Source organism: Phyllobates terribilis, unplaced genomic scaffold, assembly GCF_046119375.1.
Source record: "Phyllobates terribilis strain yellow unplaced genomic scaffold, ASM4611937v1 Scaffold_8__6_contigs__length_399053987, whole genome shotgun sequence".
NCBI classification, from domain to species: domain Eukaryota; kingdom Metazoa; phylum Chordata; class Amphibia; order Anura; family Dendrobatidae; genus Phyllobates; species Phyllobates terribilis.
Genome location: NW_027362768.1, coordinates 272,783,254 through 272,804,113, shown reverse-complemented (window position 1 = coordinate 272,804,113; position 20,860 = coordinate 272,783,254). Strand labels below are relative to the sequence as shown.

The following is a 20,860-nucleotide window of genomic DNA, read 5'->3' as shown; positions in this document are numbered from 1 at the left end:
ACACAACCCCCCAAATTTTTTTTTGCAAACTTTTGATTTTTTTTTACCACTAAAATAATAAAAAAAACGGAACATGTTGGATATCGTATTGATTAGGAGAATCATACTGCATGGTCATTTTTACCACAAAATGTACAAGGTAAAAACAATTCCCAAAAAACAATGTCAGAATTGCATTTTTTTCACAATTTCTCCCCACTTGGAATTTTTTGCACATTTTTCAGTACACTATGTGGTAAAATTAATGGTATCATTCAAAAATACAACTCGTTGGGCAAAAAAAACAAGCCATCATATGTCAATGTGGACAGAAAAATAAAAGCGCTATGGCTCTGGGAAGAAGGGAAGGGGAAAACGGAAACACAAAAAAAGAAATTGGCCGTGGCGTGAAGGGGTTAATGTTCAGAACATATAAAGTGACCATATCGCGGTCCCAGTGCATCTGCGACCTTATTTTTTTTAAACGACTTTTAAACAGTTACTTGATTTTGCAGGAGAACAACTGTTTCATTCCCAAAAATTGCACGGCAATGACAATCTGTTTTATGGATAACATGGCAAAATCCAGTGTTCATCAATTAAAACCTACATTACATGCCAATGTTGATGAAGAAAACTTCTATAGCATCTGAAAAAGATTTGTATAATATCACTCATATGCATAGTAGTGTAATCTGCTATGGATTTTACCTGTGGAAATCTGCAGGTAAAATCCACAGTAATTGCTATACATGTGATTGTCTGAATTAATGGATGATCTGAGTTCTTTGAAGGGCTTTCCTGTTTGCTTTGCTCAGATATTTTATAAATTCCTAAATGAGGGCAGAATGTATTAGGTAGCACAAATGCACTTGTTATGGTTCTTATATAGGGACTGACTTACGTACTCATATTGGCCTTGATTCATCATTAGCTTGTCTTTTTTTAAGTCACTTTCTTATTTTGTCTTGTGGTATTAGTTGCAGTTTTTGGCACCAAATTCTTCAAAATGATACACGTGATTCATGAATTTGGGGCAGAGTCAAAATGGTCTTTTTTTCTGTCTCAAACAGTTTTTGCGACTTTTTATTGCCAAAAGACAGACATTCTGAAAATGGCGCAAAAAAATGCACAAAAATACTGGTGTGCTCAAAAAATACACCAGAGTGGGAGTGAAGTGGAGCTGCACCAAATTTTGCAACTTATGAAAGTTGATGAATCAGGCAAAAACATCTGGAATCGCTAAACTTCTCCTAGAAAGCGGAAAACAAAGCAACAAGCAAGCACTAGTAAAATAGACTAAATAAGACGCAAATACAATAAGAAATTGAGTTCAAACAAAAACAACATAAAACACACAAAAAAACAGGTGCAAAGGCAATGATGAATCGTGGCCATAGTGTCTTAATGAAGCGTGGCCATAATGTTGTGTGACTTCCTGCCCAGAAACCATGCTAGCTGTCTCACTACAGGAATGACAAGAACAGAGTTCCTGCATGGAGTTTCATAATCTCTGTGCACACAGAGGTGTATAAGGACGTTCTCCAAACAGTAACTCAATTCTAGCTGTCTCAGAACAGGAATAACTAGAACAGAGTTGCTGTATGGAGGATCATGATTTCTATGCACACAGTAGTGTCAATAAGGACGTTCTCTATACTGCAACTTCATTTTAGCTTTCTCACTACAGGAATATCTAGAGTCGTGTTGGATGTATGGAGGCTCATAATCTCTGTGAATACAATATTGTCTATAAGGACGTTCTCCATACATTAACTCCATCCTAGCTGACAGTACAGGTTTGGGTAGATTGGAGATACTGCACAGAGGTTAATGGTGGTCACTGGTCAGTTAACCATCTATTGTTATGTATTAATCCATTATGTGGGAAGTTTTTTATAACTACATGTAGCAATAATTTTGGAATCTTGTATTCCATTTGCAATTTTTGTTTGTTTTATTTGCAATTATTTTTTTTTTTTATACAATAGTGTGATCTGTTATATACTCTTATGGTTACAAGAAATGTTAAAGTGTGTTCTGCGTTTGTGGGTGCAATGTAGTCAATGGTATGTAGCTATAGAGTGAAATGATCTGTCAGCACAGAATGACGTTAAAACAAGTACAAGCACTCTGTGCAGCCTTGGCATGGCCAAGCATTGTGTTCCATCCACCTCTGTTCCTTCTTCTTTGATTGACAGCTCTGGCTTTACATGAGTCACAGGAGCGTGCATATTGGTGGAAATCAACTAGATGTGAAGATGCAAAGACCTGCCTGGCCACTGCTAGGGTGCCCGAACAATAAATGTGGTTTGAGCAGACATTTTGTGGAAACAGACTCCCTTTAAAGAAGCACCACTCCCAGAAAAATGTATTCTTAGTCCCTTAGCAATATGCATGTTGTACTTTGTGCATGTGACGCGCCCCCTGGGCCAGTGTTGTTTAGGGGATACCCGGAGCCGGATCAGATGGGGGTTGTAGTCTCCGAGTGGCTGTGACCCGGTCCGTGCCCAGGGTGTCAAACTCAGTGTGTGGCAGTCCTACAGATGTTATTAGAGTTCTTTGTGTCGACTACGCCACCCGTTGATTTGCGGTCAAAAGGCCGCCGCTGCAGCAGGGTCCGCTGAGGCTGTTGGTATGTGTGCAGCTTTGGTAGTATAACCCCCAACGGGAGGGGTATAGCCTCAGGGGGTCAGCCGTGGAGGATGGTGGTTGTGAAGGTGCAGCAAGGAGACTCAGAGGCATAAAATGCAGTTCCAGGGTTTTACTTACTGGTGTTGCTCGGGTCACTGTGTACAGCAGTGACCACCCAAGCCGTGCTGCGTCCACCAGGTCCTGGACTCGGTCAACTCCCGGGCAATTCTTGAGTATGGTCCTGAGCTCCTTTCTGACTCTCCCTTCTTCTGGCCGTTCCCACCAGGGATCCACTTTTGGCCGGCTCCCTCGGGTCTCTTGGTGGTCAAGCCTCCTCTGGGCTCCCTGACCCTATGCTTGGTATGCCTTTCTAGTGGATTTGGTGAGGGTCGTGGCAGATCCTGCCCACGACCTCCGGTTCCTGGCTAAGGTGTGCTGTAGCCTCTGCCAGCTTGGGATCCGGTACCCTTTTGCCGACCCTTCACCCTTTTGTCCTTATTCTGGGATCTTGGGGTCCCCTCTGCGCCTCTGGGTCTCTCTTCCTTCTCCTCTGCTCTGCTTCTCAGGCTCTCAGACAGACTGTCTGACTGGCTGACTGACAACTGACTGACCACTGACTGACTACTGACTGACCCTGATCTAAGATGGTGCCCACCTTATATACTCCCTCTATGTGTGAGCTCAGGTGACCAGCACCCAATGAGCTCCTAGCTTTACCCAGACTGCTCCCCCTATCTGCCCCTACACTACTGGGATGTTCCACCCCCCTCCCACTCCAGCCAGGAACAGACACTGTCGTACCTGCACATTTCTCTAGTGGGAGTACCATCGGTCTGTTCCCCGGAAATGGGATGTGTGTAGTGCATGCAGCTAACTGAGTTCAGTTCCACACTCCATCCTTACCCGGGAGTGGAATACCACACCTCTGGCTTGAGGCGTAATACCCCTGTAGCAGCCGAGTCCTCAGGGTGCTACATTCCCCCCTGGTAAATCACAGCACGTCCTCGGGCTGTAAGAGAACAAACATCCAAAACATACAATTTTTTTTTTCATAAAACATAAACATATAAAACAGTATATATATCAGCATAAACTTTTTCATAAATAACATTCTTGTTTCTGGTTCCTCCGGTCACGGTGCAACTTGTGACCGGGTAAAGTGCGACAGTCTCTTGGAAGAAAACAGTTTCCTATAAAACCGGTAGGGGGCGCCTTAAAAAGCGCAACTATATACAAGGGGAATATGGCCGCTCTCAGTCCTCGGCCAGGTATTAGGGAGGATTGACCGCTCTCAGTCCTCGGTCAGTGGGAATAGGGACACACGGGATTCAGTTCAATTTGCTGGTCCCAACGGGGACTATATTTTAACTAGAACAGTTCTTATACCCTGACGGGTAACTATGTACAGTCTCTCTCTACCGTACTTCAACGACGGCGTCCTCCTGCTCTTTCTTGTTGTTTGGTTTCAGTTTCAGACCCGTCCGGGTCCTCTTGCTCCTCCTCACACCGCAGCTCCTCCTCCGTCAGGCGATGCACATGGAGGGCGTAGGGTCCTTTGGCACACTTGTGCCGGGTGAAGGTGACCTCGTCCCCTACATACAGGTCACGACCTCTGTGTCCCTCCGGCAGATGGCTTTCTACGTCTCTGCGAGTTACAAAGACGTCGCCGGGGGTCTGATGGTCTCTGATAAAGCCCCATCCGTGCTGCATATTGAATTTTATCACAGTCCCGGTGGCACGGGGACCATGAGCTGCACGGGGTTTCCTCCTGGTCCGGCTCTTCTGCTCCGCGCTCCTTATCTGCATTTGCTGTTCCCGGACCCGCCTCTCTCTCCGCTCCCTCTCGAAGACCTCGTGCTGCTGGCGGCAGCACTCTGCACGCTCCGCTGCGGCCGCCCGAGTCTCCTGAGTGAACCCCATGAGGTCTTCTCCAGTGGGGTCCCACTCGAACTGTGCCTCCTCCAGCGGGGGCGAGGTCCTCTTTACGGGCTTCGGAGCCGGAATCAGGGGCTCGCACATGGGCCTTGCTCTCTGGAGTTCCAGCTGAATGTACTCCTGGGGCCATATGAAGGGCTGCCCATCCGGGCACGTATGCTGGGCGAATAGATCTTCACCCAGGTGCGGCACTCTAGATGTTGAGGGCGCGTTGATGGTAGCCGCGCCCGGGTTAACCAGGCCTTGCGACCAGGCCTGGGGCACCTTAAAGGCAAAGGGCACCGTAAGAACGGCGGCGCCCTGGGTTATTCGGCCCTGCGACCAGGCCGGTGGCTCCGCGGAGGTAGGGGGCGCTGTTGGAATTGCGGCGCCCGGGGGTACTAGGCCTTGCGACCAGGCCGGTGGTATTTCCTGCTTTGCCGCGCTCAGGGTCGAAGCGCGTGACGTCACAGGGGTCGCGGCCGCGGCTTCCGGTTGAGGCCTAGTCTGTGGCGGTGACGATGCAGCGACGGGCACGGCAGGGGGAATTTCGGGCTCTGCGACGGGGAGCTGGGGCAGGCACGCGGTTTCCCGGCTCGGGGTAGAGACGTCCCCTTTACCTGCCTCCGTCCGTTCAGCTCCCTTCTCGGCGGCGTCTCCGGCCTTCAGTTCTCCTGCACCATCCTCAGAGGCGGCCTGTCTCCTCGTCTCGGGTGGCGTGCTCCGCTGACGGGTGCCGGTCTGCTGGGCCATCTCTCGGCTCCACTCCGCCAACGTCTCTCGCTGCACCCGGGCCATCCTCCGTGCGAGGCCCTCCAGCGCGGTCTGTGCACACTCCCGGTCTCGGGGGAGCTGTGCTAGGATCTCCAGCAGGCCTTCTGGAGTGGCGACCTGCAACAGGCTCCTGACCACTGGGTCGGTGCTGCCTGACTCTCCCTCCATCTCCGGGTAGGCTCTCTCTGGACTCTCTTCCAGACGTCTTGTCTCCGGGTGCGCTCTCTCCAGACTGCTCCAGGCGACACCCATCTTTGCTCTCTTGTTCTGTCTCCGCCCACATTGAAGGTGGTCCCGGGGCAACTTTGTGATTGTCAGTTCCAGGGGCAGTTCTCTTACGCTGATGGACACTTCCAGCATCACAGTCTCTGTTGGTGGGCGCGGTTTCCGCTTTTGGCGCCATTCTTCGACCTGGCCCACGATGGGAGGTGGCCTCTTGCCACCCTCTGGCACGCCCATAATGGCGTCCGCTCTTCCAAGGCGGGAAATCTTTGGAAATGGCGGGAATCGTCTCCCAGTGGCGGGAAACTCCATGGATGGCGGGAAAAAGCTGCAAATGGCGGACAACCGGCGGGAAACGACCTGTGATGGGGTCCGTTGGCGGGGACCCTCCGGAACCGGCAGGAGACTTTTTTTTGAGGTAACGGTGAACTTTTCTTCAGGCACGCAGTACCCGGTTGTTGCGGGCACGTTATCCTGCCGACTACGCCAAAGTTGACGCGCCCCCTGGGCCAGTGTTGTTTAGGGGATACCCGGAGCCGGATCAGATGGGGGTTGTAGTCTCCGAGTGGCTGTGACCCGGTCCGTGCCCAGGGTGTCAAACTCAGGGTGTGGCAGTCCTACAGATGTTATTAGAGTTCTTTGTGTCGACTACGCCACCCGTTGATTTGCGGTCAAAAGGCCGCCGCTGCAGCAGGGTCCGCTGAGGCTGTTGGTATGTGTGCAGCTTTGGTAGTATAACCCCCAACGGGAGGGGTATAGCCTCAGGGGGTCAGCCGTGGAGGATGGTGGTTGTGAAGGTGCAGCAAGGAGACTCAGAGGCATAAAATGCAGTTCCAGGGTTTTACTTACTGGTGTTGCTCGGGTCACTGTGTACAGCAGTGACCACCCAAGCCGTGCTGCGTCCACCAGGTCCTGGACTCGGTCAACTCCCGGGCAATTCTTGAGTATGGTCCTGAGCTCCTTTCTGACTCTCCCTTCTTCTGGCCGTTCCCACCAGGGATCCACTTTTGGCCGGCTCCCTCGGGTCTCTTGGTGGTCAAGCCTCCTCTGGGCTCCCTGACCCTATGCTTGGTATGCCTTTCTAGTGGATTTGGTGAGGGTCGTGGCAGATCCTGCCCACGACCTCCGGTTCCTGGCTAAGGTGTGCCGTAGCCTCTGCCAGCTTGGGATCCGGTACCCTTTTGCCGACCCTTCACCCTTTTGTCCTTATTCTGGGATCTTGGGGTCCCCTCTGCGCCTCTGGGTCTCTCTTCCTTCTCCTCTGCTCTGCTTCTCAGGCTCTCAGACAGACTGTCTGACTGGCTGACTGACAACTGACTGACCACTGACTGACTACTGACTGACCCTGATCTAAGATGGTGCCCACCTTATATACTCCCTCTATGTGTGAGCTCAGGTGACCAGCACCCAATGAGCTCCTAGCTTTACCCAGACTGCTCCCCCTATCTGCCCCTACACTACTGGGATGTTCCACCCCCCTCCCACTCCAGCCAGGAACAGACACTGTCGTACCTGCACATTTCTCTAGTGGGAGTACCATCGGTCTGTTCCCCGGAAATGGGATGTGTGTAGTGCATGCAGCTAACTGAGCTCAGTTCCACACTCCATCCTTACCCGGGAGTGGAATACCACACCTCTGGCTTGAGGCGTAATACCCCTGTAGCAGCCGAGTCCTCAGGGTGCTACACATGTGTTCATTTACTTATCGGTCATCATCTTTTCCTGATGTCAGCACTGTTCTGGTCTTCTGTATCTTGCAAACACATTTCAGATGCTGGATCACACAGCGACTTTTGTGTGCACCAGAAGTTGAGCTTCCCAATGCAATCCTATGAGACTCACATAGAGGATCTCCTACTAAACTCTCCGATTTACAATCCACACAAAAGATGCTGTGTGAGACAGCTAGTCTGAAGAGATGTCACGTGGAGAAGAAGAGAATAGGAACAGCACAGATAACACAATAAGGAAAAGTTAGAAAAAAAGTAACTACAGTAAGTGTAACTAAGAAACTTTAAATCTACCATTCTGTCACATGCTGTAGAATATCTCTCCCCTCCCCTGTAGCCCCTTTCCCAATACATTACCATATAAATAAAATTACCCCCTTCAGTCCCCACCAGCATACAGTCCCATGTAAAAAGACATGTATGCTACATTCAGTAATACATATACACATACTCTGAATGAGCACTTACTATACATGTAATGCAGCTGATTGCGTGCAGTCCTTGCCACCCGGCAACACATGTAAGTGCTCATGCAGACTATGTGTATGCATACTGCAAACAACCACTGTGTTATATACCTTCACATTAGGTCTTACTATGCACTAGATTATAATTTGCTTACTTAGCTGGTATAGTGTATGGTTTGTCCCTGGTCTTTGAATAGCAGGACCTGTTTTTATATGGATAATTTTTTATTTTTGGCATGTTCTGTAGATTAATAGAGAATTTAAGTGGGTTTAATATACTCTGTGTTTGGGATCTTCATACCCACTTCTATAAGTATAATCAAGTATTTTGCAGCCTCTAACAGGTTTTACTCCAGGATTGCCCTATATTTAGCTCCATCCATCTTTCCATCAACTCTGACCAGTTCCCCTGCCTCTGTTGAAGAAAGCATCCCCACAGCAAGATGCTGCCACCACCATGTTTGACGATGGGGATGGTGTTTTCAGAATGATGTGCAGTGTTAGTTTTCCACCACACATAGCGTTTTACATTTAGCCCAAAAAGTTGTACTTTGGTCTCATCTGACCAGAGCATCTTCTTCCACGTGTTAGCTGTGGCCCTACATGGCTTTTTGCAAATTGTAAACGGAACTTATTATGCCTTGCTTTCAAAAATAGCTTCTTGCTACTCTTCCATAAAGGTCAAATTTGTGGAGTATATGACTAATAGTTGTCCTGTAGACAGATTCTCCCACCTCAACTGTGGATCTCTGCAGCTCCTCCAGAGTGAACATGGGTCTCTTGGTTGTTTCTCTAATTAGTGCTCTACTTGCTTGGCATTTCAGTTTAGGTGGATGGCAATGTCTTGGTAGGTTTGCAGTTGTGCCATATTCCTTCCATTTTTGGATGATGGATTGAACAGTGCTCTGTGAGATGTTCAGAGCTTGGGCTATATTTTTATAACCAACCCTGCTTTACTCTTCTCATAACTTTATCCCTGACCAGTCTTGTGTGTTCCTTGGTTTTCATGATGCTCTTTGATCCCTAATGTTCTCAAACAAACCTTGGTATATCACATAAAATCCCAATAAAATACATTTAAGTTTGTGGGTGTAACGTGAAAAAATGTGAACAAGTTCATGGGATATGAAAACTTTTTCAAGGCACTGTAGTTGTCCCTCTAGTTATTTCTGCTTTTTGTTGAAATCCAACATAACATTTTAAAAATTAAAAAGGTTATACATTGTTATATTTTTTTTCTTACTTTTATCTTTTATCTATATTTAACTTATTACATTTTTATGCCCTAAACCTAGGTAAGGTTGGAAAAAGTGTGGAAAATGTATTATTTAAGTGTTCCTTGTTTAATTTTTTTTACAACTGAGACTTTCCTAATTTTCAGAAAGCTCTTACAGCAGCAGGTCCTTGTCTGTCATTTCATAAAATTATAAATGAGAGGAGAGGCAGAGAGCACAAAACATCACATGCACATAATTCAATACTTTTTTGCTCAGCCTCTATCAGCTCTATCATTGCCCATGGAGAGCCCAGCAGTAAAGATTGCCATCAGCTGCTGCCCCTTACATGGGCAGAAACCAACATTTTACTGTGCGTTTGTCAATCCAGTTGCTGCCTATGCATAGTGCAACAGCCAATGACAAACTCATCTTGACTGCTGTACTCTGCATAGGAACTGGCTTCAGTGGCCAAGATTATAAAATATCTGCTGACTACTTTACCTATTTTTATTGCTGGAAAAGAACTCAGTATGGCAAGTAAAAGCAATGCGAGAATTTAGGCTATGTTCACACATCATGTTTTTTTCAGCTTTTTTTTATGCATTTTTTATACAAATTTTCAGCTGCGTTTTGCAGTACCAGCAAAGTCTATGAGATTCCAGAAATCTCATGCACACATCATGGGTTTTTTTTGTTAAGGATTTTGTGCTTTGCGTGTTTTTTTGCAAAATAGAGCATGTCACTACTTTCAGCATTTTTTCACCCATTGGAAGTAATGGGTGGTGGAAAAAACGCTGAAAAGATGCACCAAAAAAAGCAGGCGTCACGTTTTCAGTGTTTTTTGTGCCTAAACTAGAATGAGATTTTTTTTTTTTCACTGAACTTTATGTACATGCATAACAGAGACAAAAGGACTGTGAAAAAACGCAGCAACAAAAAAAAGCAAGAAAACAGCAACAAAAATCCTGAACAACCTCCTGGCAAGAGATCAGGTTTTGCTGCAGAAAATGAACGCTGAAAAAACCATGATGTGTGAACATACAGTACAGACCAAAAGTTTGAACACACCTTCTCATTTAAAGATTTTTCTGTATTTTCTTGACTATGAAAATTGTACATTCACACTGAAGGCATCAAAACTATGAATTAACACATGTAGAATTATATACTTAACAAAACAGTGTGAAACAACTGAAAATATGTCTTATATTCTAGGTTCTTCAAAGTAGCCACCTTTTGCTTTGATGTCTGCTTTGCACACTCTTGGCATTCTCTTGATAAGCTTCAAGAGGTAGTTACCGGAAATGGTTTTCACTTCACAGGTGTGCCCTGTCAGGTTTAATAAGTGGGATTTCTTGCCTTATAAATGGGGTTGGAACCATCAGTTGTGTTGTGCAGAAGTCTGGTGGATACACAGCTGATAGTCCTACTGAATAGACTGTTAGAATTTGTATTATGGCAAGAAAAAAGCAGCTAAGTAAAGAAAAACGAGTGGCCATCATTACTTTAAGAAATGAAGGTCAATCAGTGCGAAAAATTGGGAAAACTTTGAAAGTGTCCCCAAGTGCAGTTGCAAAAACCATCAAGCACTACAAAGAAACTGGCTCACATGAGGACCGCCCCAGGAAAGGAAGACCAAGAGTCACCTCTGCTTCTGAGGATAAGTTTATCCAAGTCACCAGCCTCAGAAATCGCAGGTTAACAGCAGCTCAGATTAGAGACCAGGTCAATGCCACACATCTCTACAACAACTGTTAAGAGGAGACTTTGTGCAGCAGGCCTTCATGGTAAAATAGCTGCTAGGAAACCACTGCTAAGGACAGGCAACAAGCAGAAGAGACTTGTTTGGGCTAAAGAACGAATGGACATTAGACCAGTGGAAATCTGTGCTTTGGTCTTTTGAGTCCAAATTTGAGATCTTTGGTTCCAATCACCGTGTCTTTGTGCGACCCAGAAAAGGTGAACGAATGGACTCTACATGCCTGGTTCCCACCGTGAAGCATGGAGGAGGACGTGTGATGGTGTGGGGGTGCTTTGCTGGTGACACTGTTGGGGATTTATTCAAAATTGAAGGCATACTGAACCAGCATGGCTACCACAGCATCTTGCAGCGGCATGCTATTCCATCCGGTTTGCGTTTAGTTGGACCATCATTTATTTTTCAACAGGACAATGACCCCAAACACACCTCCAGGCTGTGTAAGGGCTATTTGACCAAGAAGGAGAGTGATGGGGTGCTACGCCAGATGACCTGGCCTCCACAGTCACCAGACCTGAACCCAATCGAGATGGTTTGGGGTGAGCTGGACCGCAGAGTGAAGGCAAAAGGGCCAACAAGTGCTAAGCATCTCTGGGAACTCCTTCAAGATTGTTGGAAGACCATTTCCGGTGACTACCTCTTGAAGCTCATCAACAGAATGCCAAGAGTGTGCAAAGCAGTCATCAAAGCAAAATGTGGCTACTTTGAAGAACCTAGAATATAAAACATATTTTCAGTTGTTTCACACTTTTTTGTTAAGTATATAATTCCACACGTAGTCAAGAAAATACAGAAAAATCTTTAAATGAGAAGGTGTGTCCAAGCTTTTGGTCTGTACTGTACCTAAGAAAGAGAATTGAGGACCACCTAAGGGATATTAGGCACCCCGGAGATACCCCTATTTCAATACACATTAGGGAGATATACGGCCGGGACCTAAAATGCTTTCGGTTTACTGTCATTGAAGTCATTTTACACTCACTCGGAGGGGGCATTTGGAATCAAAGAATTTTACAAAAAGAGGCGAAATGGATCCATCATATGGACTCCATTGCTCCTGAGGGTCTAAATGAACAGTTAAATTTTGGTTGTTTTTTTGTAGGTTCAATTTCTGCTCTTCATGCTTTGCTGACCTCCCGGATTGGAACTTTATTAAAGAAACCTAGCTATCATACATTCACCCGAATGGATATTTATGTCCACACATCTTAAATCCTTATTTTGGGATAATTCATATTTGTTTTACATGTAGGTCACCTTATCAATACGAGGGTCACATATTATGAGATATAATCCCCTTGCTATGAGGGCCACATAATATTATGTTTTTCATCTTATGATATGCCAAAAGCTTTTTCACCACTTAATGACCACCGATATGCATAAAAACAGGGGCCGATCGGGAATAAGAGAATAGTGGCCTCCAGAGTCGGAAAATCCAGGGGTAGCTGAGACCCTGGAGAACACGTTCAGGGCCTTACTTGGGCTGTGCCTTACTGTGCACCCCCTTGACCACCCCGCCCCCTGTGCCATCCCTCTAGTCAGATTAAAAAATGTTATTTTTTTTATTTTAGAATTTTTATTTCTTTCATTCTTTGCCATTAGGATTATGCTTAGGCTTAGGGTTAAGCTTAGGGTTAGAGTTATTTCAAAGGTTACAGAAAAAAATTATGACGATATGACAACATATTCAATATGATGACCTAGCGTTATCAAATTCTGTGTAGTGCCTGTGGGTTCAAAATCCTCACCCCTGGATAAAATCATTGAGGGGTGTAGTTTCCAAAATGGGGTCACTTGTGGGGGTTTCTGCTGTTTAGGCACCTTAGGGGCCCTGCAAATACAACATGGTGCCCGCCTTCTCTTTCAAATTTGTGTTCCAAAATTCAAATATTTCTCCTTCCGTTCCGAGCCCTGCCATTTGTCCAAACAGAACATTTTCATTACATATGGGGTATCGCCATGTTAGAAAGTGGGCAACAAACTGTGGGGCCCTGTTACCTCTAGCAAACGTGAAAAAATTGGGGCTAAAGCAACATTTTAGAGGTAAATTTTTTTTTTTTTTCATTCCACTTTGCATTAATTCTTGTGTAGCACCTTAATGTTAAAACATTTCCTGACAGCTGTTTTGTAGTATTTGATGGGTGCAGTTTTTAAAATGGTATCACTTTTGGGGAGTTTCCAATATATAGGCCCCTCATGGTCCATTCAAATCTGAATAGGTCCCTAAAGAAACATGTTATGTAAATTTGTTGAAAAAATGAGAAATTGCTGCCAAACTTTTAATCCCTCTAACATCCTAACAAAATGAAATGATGTTTGAAAAATGATTCAGATGTTAAGTAGACATATGGGACATGTTATTTATTCATTATTTTGTACAGCATGACTAACTGGTTTAAGGATATAAAGATTGCAAGTTCGAAAATTGCCAAAATTGTGATATTTTCACAAATAAACGCAAGTCATATTGAACAAATTTTACTACTATCATGAAGTGCAATATGTCACAAAAGAACAATCTCAGAATCACTGGGAACCATTGAAGCGTTCCAGAGTTATTATCTCATAAAGTGATACTGGTCAGATTTCTAAAATTTGGCCTGGACATTAAGGTGTGAACATACCTTCTTTGTATATATCTCATGTGCACCTATTTAAAGCACATGGATGGAGCGTAACCAGTTTCAGACTTACTATTCTATGTGAGCTGCACATGCACTAATGGTGAAACCCAATATGAAAAGCACGGCCATTTCCGAGTCCTGTAACACTGATCTGCGCATGTGATGGAACGCACATTGAAGCGCATGTAGTTTTTTCCCCTATCCAGTATACGACTATACCAGCTGGGCGTACTTCAGCCTATGTGCATGATTCCTGTGGACATCATTTCCATATACCATGAGGTGCCTTTTCAATTTGGCAAGCCTGTATCTGGAAATTAGCACCTAAGTAACAAGTTTAATATCTACTACTCCTGATGAACCTATTAGGGCTCATACTCATCTGCATTAATAAAATCGGTCCAATGTGGTTCCTGAAAAATCGGACGAGAATCATGCAAGTACAATGTGATTTTTCTCACCTAGCATCCATATGACATCCGTATGCAATGCGATTTTAACATTAGCTTTTACATAGAGTAATTCTCTGTCATTTAAAGATAGTTTTCAAAGTAAATATTCTTTAATAGTTAGAAAGAAATATGTGAGTGAGATATATAATCAGTGCTTTGCGTGTGTAGCTTACTTTACATGTATTTACACACGTGGTCAAAATTGTTGGTACCCCTCGTTTAATGAAAGAAAAACCCACAATGGTCACAGAAATAACTTGAATCTGACAAAAGTAATAATAAATTAAAAATCTTTGAAAATAAACAAATGAAAGTCAGACATCGCTTTTCAACCCTGCTTCCACAGAATTTTAAAAAAAATTAAACTCATGAAATAGGCCTGGACAGAAATGATGGTTCTTCTTAACTTAATATTTTGTTGAACAACCTTTTGAGGCAATCAAACGATTCCTGTAACTGTCAATGAGACTTCTGCACCTCTCGACAGGTATTATGGCCCACTCCTCATGAGCAAACTGCTCCAGTTGTCTCGTGTTTGAAGGTTGCCTTTTCCAAGTTATTTCTGTGACCATTGTGGGTTTTTCTTTCATTAAACGAGGGGTACCAACAATTTTAACCATGTATGTAAGTAATAAATTAATGAAAAAAATGGTGTGGGGTCCCCCATCATTTTTATTAACCAGCTGACGGAAAGCCAACAGCTGGGGGCTGGTATTTATAGCCTGGGAAGGGGGTAACACACATGAAGCTTCCCAGGCTATTAATATCAGCTCACAGCTATATACTTAACCTTTACTGATTATTAAAATGGGGGACCCCCAAAAAAATTACGTGGGGTGCCTCCTATAATTAATAACCAGCAAAAGCTAGGCAGACAGCTACAGGCTAATATTAATAGGCTAGGAAGGGGCCATGGATATTGGCCTCCTCCCAGACTAAAAACATCAGCTGTCAGCTGCCCCAGAAAAGGCGCATCCATAAGATGCGCCAATTCTAGTGCTTAGCCTCCACTCTTCCCACTTGCCCTGGTGCGGTGGCAAATTAAGTAATAGTATTGGGGTTGATGTCAGCTTTGTATTGGCAGCTGACATCAAGCCCAGGGGTTAGTAATGGAGAAGTTTATATAAGACGCCCCAGTTACTAACCCAATAGTCAAATTGTAAAAAATACACAGCCAGAATAAAATCTTTTAAATTAAAGAAAGACACTGACACCTTTATTTAAAATAAACACTCCCCCCCTCTTTTTCCCATTTATTATTGAAAAATAAAAAAACACCATATTCCTCACCTGTCTGATGAGAAGATAATCTATTTGTCCCACGATGAGTCTAGCTCTGCTACATCTAGATGCCTTGCTGAATGGTGGCATGATGCGACAATTCAGCCTGGCATCCAGAGGAGACATTGAGCTGCGCGTGATAGCGCAGCATCAGTGCATTGCGACGACGTAAATAAGGTGAGCATAGTTCATACCCAATGATCTTAGTTCACCTCACTGACGTCAGCGGTTTTATAGACGCCTCTCCATTACTAACCGCTGGGCTTGATGTCAGCTGCCAATAAAAAGCTGACATCAAGCCCAATATTATTATCTCACTTGCCAACGCACCAGGGCAAGTTGGAAGAGAAGAGGCTAAGCGCCAGAATTGGCACATCTTATGGATGATGTTTTTAGTCTGGGAGGGGGCCAATATCCATGGCCCCTTCCTAGCCTATTAATATCAGCCTGCAGCTATCTGCGTAGCCTTTGCTGGTCATTAATTATAGGGTGGACCCCACGTCATATTTTTTTGGGGTCCCCCATTTAAATAACCAGTAAAGGCTTAGTATACAGCTGTGAGCTGATGTTAATAGCCTGTGTATTACCCCCTTCCCAGGCTATAAACATCAGCCCTCAGCTGTCGGCTTTCTCTCAGCTGGTTATTAACATTTGAGGGACCCAATGCCATTTTTTTCTTGAATTTATTGAATTATTAGCTAAATACATGAACATTAAACTACACACGCACTGCACTAATTAGATATGTCACTGACATCTTTCTATCTATCTATTCTATGTATATATCTGTTCTATCTATTCTATTCTGATGGGTCACGCTGTACTCGGCTAATGAAATGTCGGGTTTTCTAAGAAATGGGTGCGTAAAAATCGGACGGCACATGGATCATTCCATGTGCCATACGATTTTTTTCTCGTACTCATTGACTTGCATTGACGAGTCTCGTCCGATATATGCGGACACTCGCAGCATGCTTCGATTTTTTTCTCAGTCCAGTCTGAGTTGAGAAAAAAATTGAAGACGAGCAGGGAATCATTGAATAACATTAGTCAGAGCGCAATCTGATTTTTTATCGGATTGCACTAGCTCGTTTTTCACACAGATGAGTATAAGCCCTTAGAAAGGGAAGCATGTCAAGCTTAGTACACTGATAGCTGATGTGTCTATTCCATATGTAACCTTCTTTTGTGCACTGACGTATAAAATATGTGGCCATCTGGTTAATGCTCTATGGGGGTGTCACTTTATAGGCTTACCTAATTTTATTAAGAACATATGAACTGATATAATATTTGCTAGGCAGTTATTTTTGTATTGTTTGCTTATTATTGGTAGCAATTGGATTTTATTGGTGGCAATATTTCTATCTCTCCTTTGACATTTCCCTGGCTAACATTATTTCATATAGGCTATTCAAGATTGCATTTGTAGAAGGGCCCATTAAGGCACACTAGGGCCAGTCATCAGTGAGCGGGGGCGCCACTTGCAATTTTAGGGTGCCAACCTCTGCAGACAGGAAGGGCATGTTTTAGGGGTACATTAGGATACCCTAGGCTGTAAGCTATTGTTATATGATTCCGAATAATCACATAGGGTGTCTACTGTGAATAGCATAACTTGTGTTTTTTATTATATCAATAAAATCAAGTTTTAAATTTTTCAGTGAATCCTAAAAGCAATGCATACTGCTGGCTCTCCTCGATCATATAATAGTGGAGGCAGAAGGAACAAAATTTTGCACCCCCACGAAATTTGGCCCCCGGGACAAATACCTTGTTGTACCCCCACTCTATGCCACTGGCCCCACCTTAGAACTTACAAAACTTAAAGGATCTGATGCTAATGTCTTGGTGCCAGATACCACATGACATCTTCAGGGCTCTTATAAAGTTTGTTCCTCAATGGATCAGAGCAAATGGATTCACACAAAATCAGGGCTGGTGATTTAAATATAGTTGATTGGTCCATGAATATTTCTCCTTGAAAATAAAGGCTATGTGCAAACTGTGCGTTTTTATGCATTTTCGCGGCGTTTTTTCCGCATGGAAATTCACCAAAACCGCTATATAATCCGTCTGCCAGCTAATGCAATGACAATCCTGATGTGCACATGATGTGGAATTTTCCGCTCAGGATTGTCATTGCGTTAAAATCCACAGCATGTTCATTCTTTGTAGTGTTTCTGCAGAGCAAAAACGCACAAAGAATGATACCCGGGCTGAGGAAGAAGACTACTTCTCCCATTATCTGACCGCTGCTCCTGCTGATAACAGCGGGAGCAGGTGCGGCTGAGGGGAGAAGTAGTCTCCTCAGCCGAGCTGGCGTGTGTGCGGTGTAAAAAAAAGAAAAGTAAAAATCTATTTAAGATAAAAAAACATCTTTCTCACCTGTCTGGCGTCCTCCTGGTGTCCCCCGGCAACCCAATCACCCGGCGGCCAGTGGTACACTGATGGGAGCGCGCTCGCTCCCAGCAGTGTACATCGCTGTTCTGCTGGATGAGGTCACTTGAGTTCATCCGCTGAAGATCAGCTGACGAGCTTCAGGACCTCACTTTACGGCACCAGTGCTGCGTAGGAATCTTCTCACAAATGTTTCCACGTATCACTGATACAGTAATGAGGTCATCAGAGCTGATCAGCTGATCTTCAGCTGATGAACTCAGGTGACCTCACCCCCTACAGCACAGCGATGTACACTGACAGGAGTGATTACACTCTTGTCAGTGTATAGTGCTGTCTTCTACAGCAGTCACATCAGTGGCTGCTGTAGAAGTTACCTGGATCGCCGTGAAACAATCTGTATTACGTCATGACGGCGGACAGGTGAGGGATATGGTTGTTTTTTATTTTTGCTTTCTTACAGGAGACGAGGGATTCGGGGATTAGGAGAATGATAAATAAATTATTAAAACTGTGTGTAATTTTATTTCAATTAATGACTTTATTCTGGCCGTGTCTTTATTGAAAAAGCATTGAAACCCTTTACTACGGGGTTAGTAATGGGGGGCATCTTATAGACGCCCTCCATTACTAACCTGGGCTTCATGTCAGCCGCCAGTACAAGGCTGACATGAACCCCAACCCTATTTCCCCACTCACCACCGCTACAAAAACGCGTCAAAATCGCGGCAAAACGTGTTTTTCCTGCCAAGAGATGCAGAAACGCTGCAGAAATTTCTGCAATCAAATCCTGAACCACATAGCCAAAGGGAATCTGTCAGAAAAATTTTGCAATGTAATCTGAGGACAGCATAAGGTAGGGGGTTAAACACTGCATTCAGCGATGTGTCACATTTTGTTGTGACTTACAATTAAGGTTTTATCACTAGGACGTTATCATTGCTGGGACTAGCTGCCTCATGCCAAGTTGTCCGACTCTGCCCCCTTCTGAGATAAGCAGCTCACTGTCGATAGACAATGTACATAGAGAGCCTGATGTGGGCGGGGGCAGCTTTGTCAGCTCTGCTGCATTCTACATTGTGTCAGAACAGCTGCACCCATTGAACTAAGTGATACATCGCTGGAATCAAGGTTTCTGCCCCTACATTATGCTGCTCTCTGATGAGGTAGCAAAAAGCTGGTGACAAGTTCCCCTTAAGGATGTCCTTCTAATTTAATGTGTTGTCAAGTCATAGCATATTTCTCCTGAACAGTAATTCATGCCTCTTATATTTCTTCCCAGCCAACAATGTTTGCTTCTATGGCAAGTGCTCTTACTACTGCTCTACAGAGCATGCTCTGTGTGGTAAGCCGGACATTCTAGAGGGATCTCTTGCTGCTTTCTTGCCAGATTCTGCATTGGCCAAAAGGAAATCCTGGCGTAGCCCTTGGAGACGCTCATACCACAAAAGTAAAAAGGCAGAGTAAGTAAAAAAATATATTGATTCCTTTCTCTGTTCTGGCGTTGTTACATGGCTTTGAGTTCCTGAAAACCCAACTCAACAGGTTAACACATTGCTTTTTAGCTGCATTTATTAACTTATTTTCTGTTTTCCTTCTAAAAGGCTATGTGCACACGATGCAGAAATGCTCAGGATTTTTTCCTGAGCGTTTCTGCATCTCCCTGGCAGAAAAAAACGCATGCGGATTGTACATGCGGATTGTACATGTGTTTTCCTGCCAGGGACATGCGGAAATGAAGCGGTTACCCACTGACATTTCTGCATGCGGATTGACAAGCGTTTTCCAAGCGATTTTAACATCACTTGGAAAGTGCTTGTGACAACTAGGTCACACTATATAAATCCATGCAAACAGCATGGATTTATATAGTGTGACTCGAGAGAGTGGTAAAAATAAAAAAATAAATGTATACTTACCCTCCAATGGCCCCCGGTGTCCTGCTCACTCCGTTCTCCCTTGCCGGCAACAGTGAATTGAAAGACCTGCCGACGTCAGCGTCACGTGACCCGTCACATGACTCTGACGTCAGCGCAGGTCCTTCAACTCACTGCAAAGTGCCGGGAACCAAGCAGGAGCGCTGCGCGGGCCGACAGAAGGTAAGTATACATTTACTTTTTATTTTATTCTTGTTTTTACAGCTTTTTTATGGTACCTGGTTGTGGAGGAGAGTCTCATCTTCTCCACACTCGGGTACCATCCGCACATTAGAACGCGCCGATAATGCAAGTACAAATGCAGTCTTGCGGTATTGGCGCGTTCTAATGCAAGTCAATGGCGGCGAAAACGCCGCGTTTCCGCAAAATTAATGGACATGCTGCGGATTTTTTGAGCACAGCACATGCGGATTATCATTGGGGAACATTGCTGCCCTTCTACCATGCATTTTTAATGCGTTTCCGCAGCTGCAAAAACGCTGCGGAAACGCATTAAAAACGCATCGTGTGCACACAGCCTACCAGCCTATTTTTGAAAAATTAACCAATAAGAAATACAGACTAACATTATAGCAGCTACTTTATATACAATCTACATTTCACCATTAGTAGGAAAAAAAATATGAAATTTGTAAAAAAAAATTTTTTGTTTGCGTCACCTTTTTCTGAGTAACTTTTTTATTTTTCCATCCATCGTGCTGTTTGATGGCTTGTTTTATGCTTGCACAGCTGATGTAATGATTGATACCATTTTGGGTACATAATGATGTTTTGATCGATTTTTATTGTATTTTTGGGGGGCAAGTGGGGCAAACGGTAAGCAGTCATTGTGACATTTTGATTTTTTTTTCTTTTTGCTGAGGTTATTAACATATGGCTTCAATAATTTTATATTTTTTATACATTGGACATTTTTGGACACACTATATTTATTTTTTAATTACTTTGTGTTTAATAAAGGAAAAGGGGGGTGATTCAAATTTATATATTTTTAAAACATTTTTTTTTTTTAACTATTTTATTTATCCCGGTGATCACAAGACGTTGTTATGTCATATGACCGCTACTGCCAATCAGTGGTCGCTGATCAGCAGCAATTCTCATAGTTCTCACAGATGGAAAAGTTTTGTCTGAGGGAAGAATGAAGGTTGCAGACAATCAGTTGCCAATGACTGACTGCAGAAATCACATGGCATAATGTTACATGATAAAGGAAATGGCAGTGCTAAAATCGCAGCAGTGGCACAGATTCGGAAGTAAGTATACGTTTTTCTATATTATGTGAGGCACTTAAGCAGTTAACTAGTGGACAACCCCTTTAACCTAATATTGGTTCCTCACTGGAGCCTCAACCACAGAGGACACACAGGTAATACTAGATACTGGTAAATCATATTCAAAGGTTTTTACTGCCACCTGCTGGCTGATAATGAATTTGTATTATAGAACAAATGGATATGGTCATAT

At 44.0% G+C, this 20,860-nt stretch overlaps 1 protein-coding gene across 4 annotated transcripts in view; it reads left to right on the top strand.

The window, feature by feature from the left end:
* The window catches only part of LOC141157234 (extracellular serine/threonine protein kinase FAM20C-like), a 96,573-nt gene that overhangs the window by 48,277 nt on the left and 27,436 nt on the right, over positions 1 to 20,860 (top strand). For 3 of the 4 annotated variants that reach the window (XM_073644246.1, XM_073644245.1, XM_073644244.1), the window contains one exon: positions 18,739 to 18,919. The exons of the other annotated variant lie outside the window; for it this stretch is intronic. In XM_073644246.1, coding sequence (XP_073500347.1) covers positions 18,739 to 18,919 — 181 coding nt within the window. The remainder of the gene's footprint in view (positions 1 to 18,738; positions 18,920 to 20,860) is intronic. 4 annotated transcript variants of the gene reach the window in all.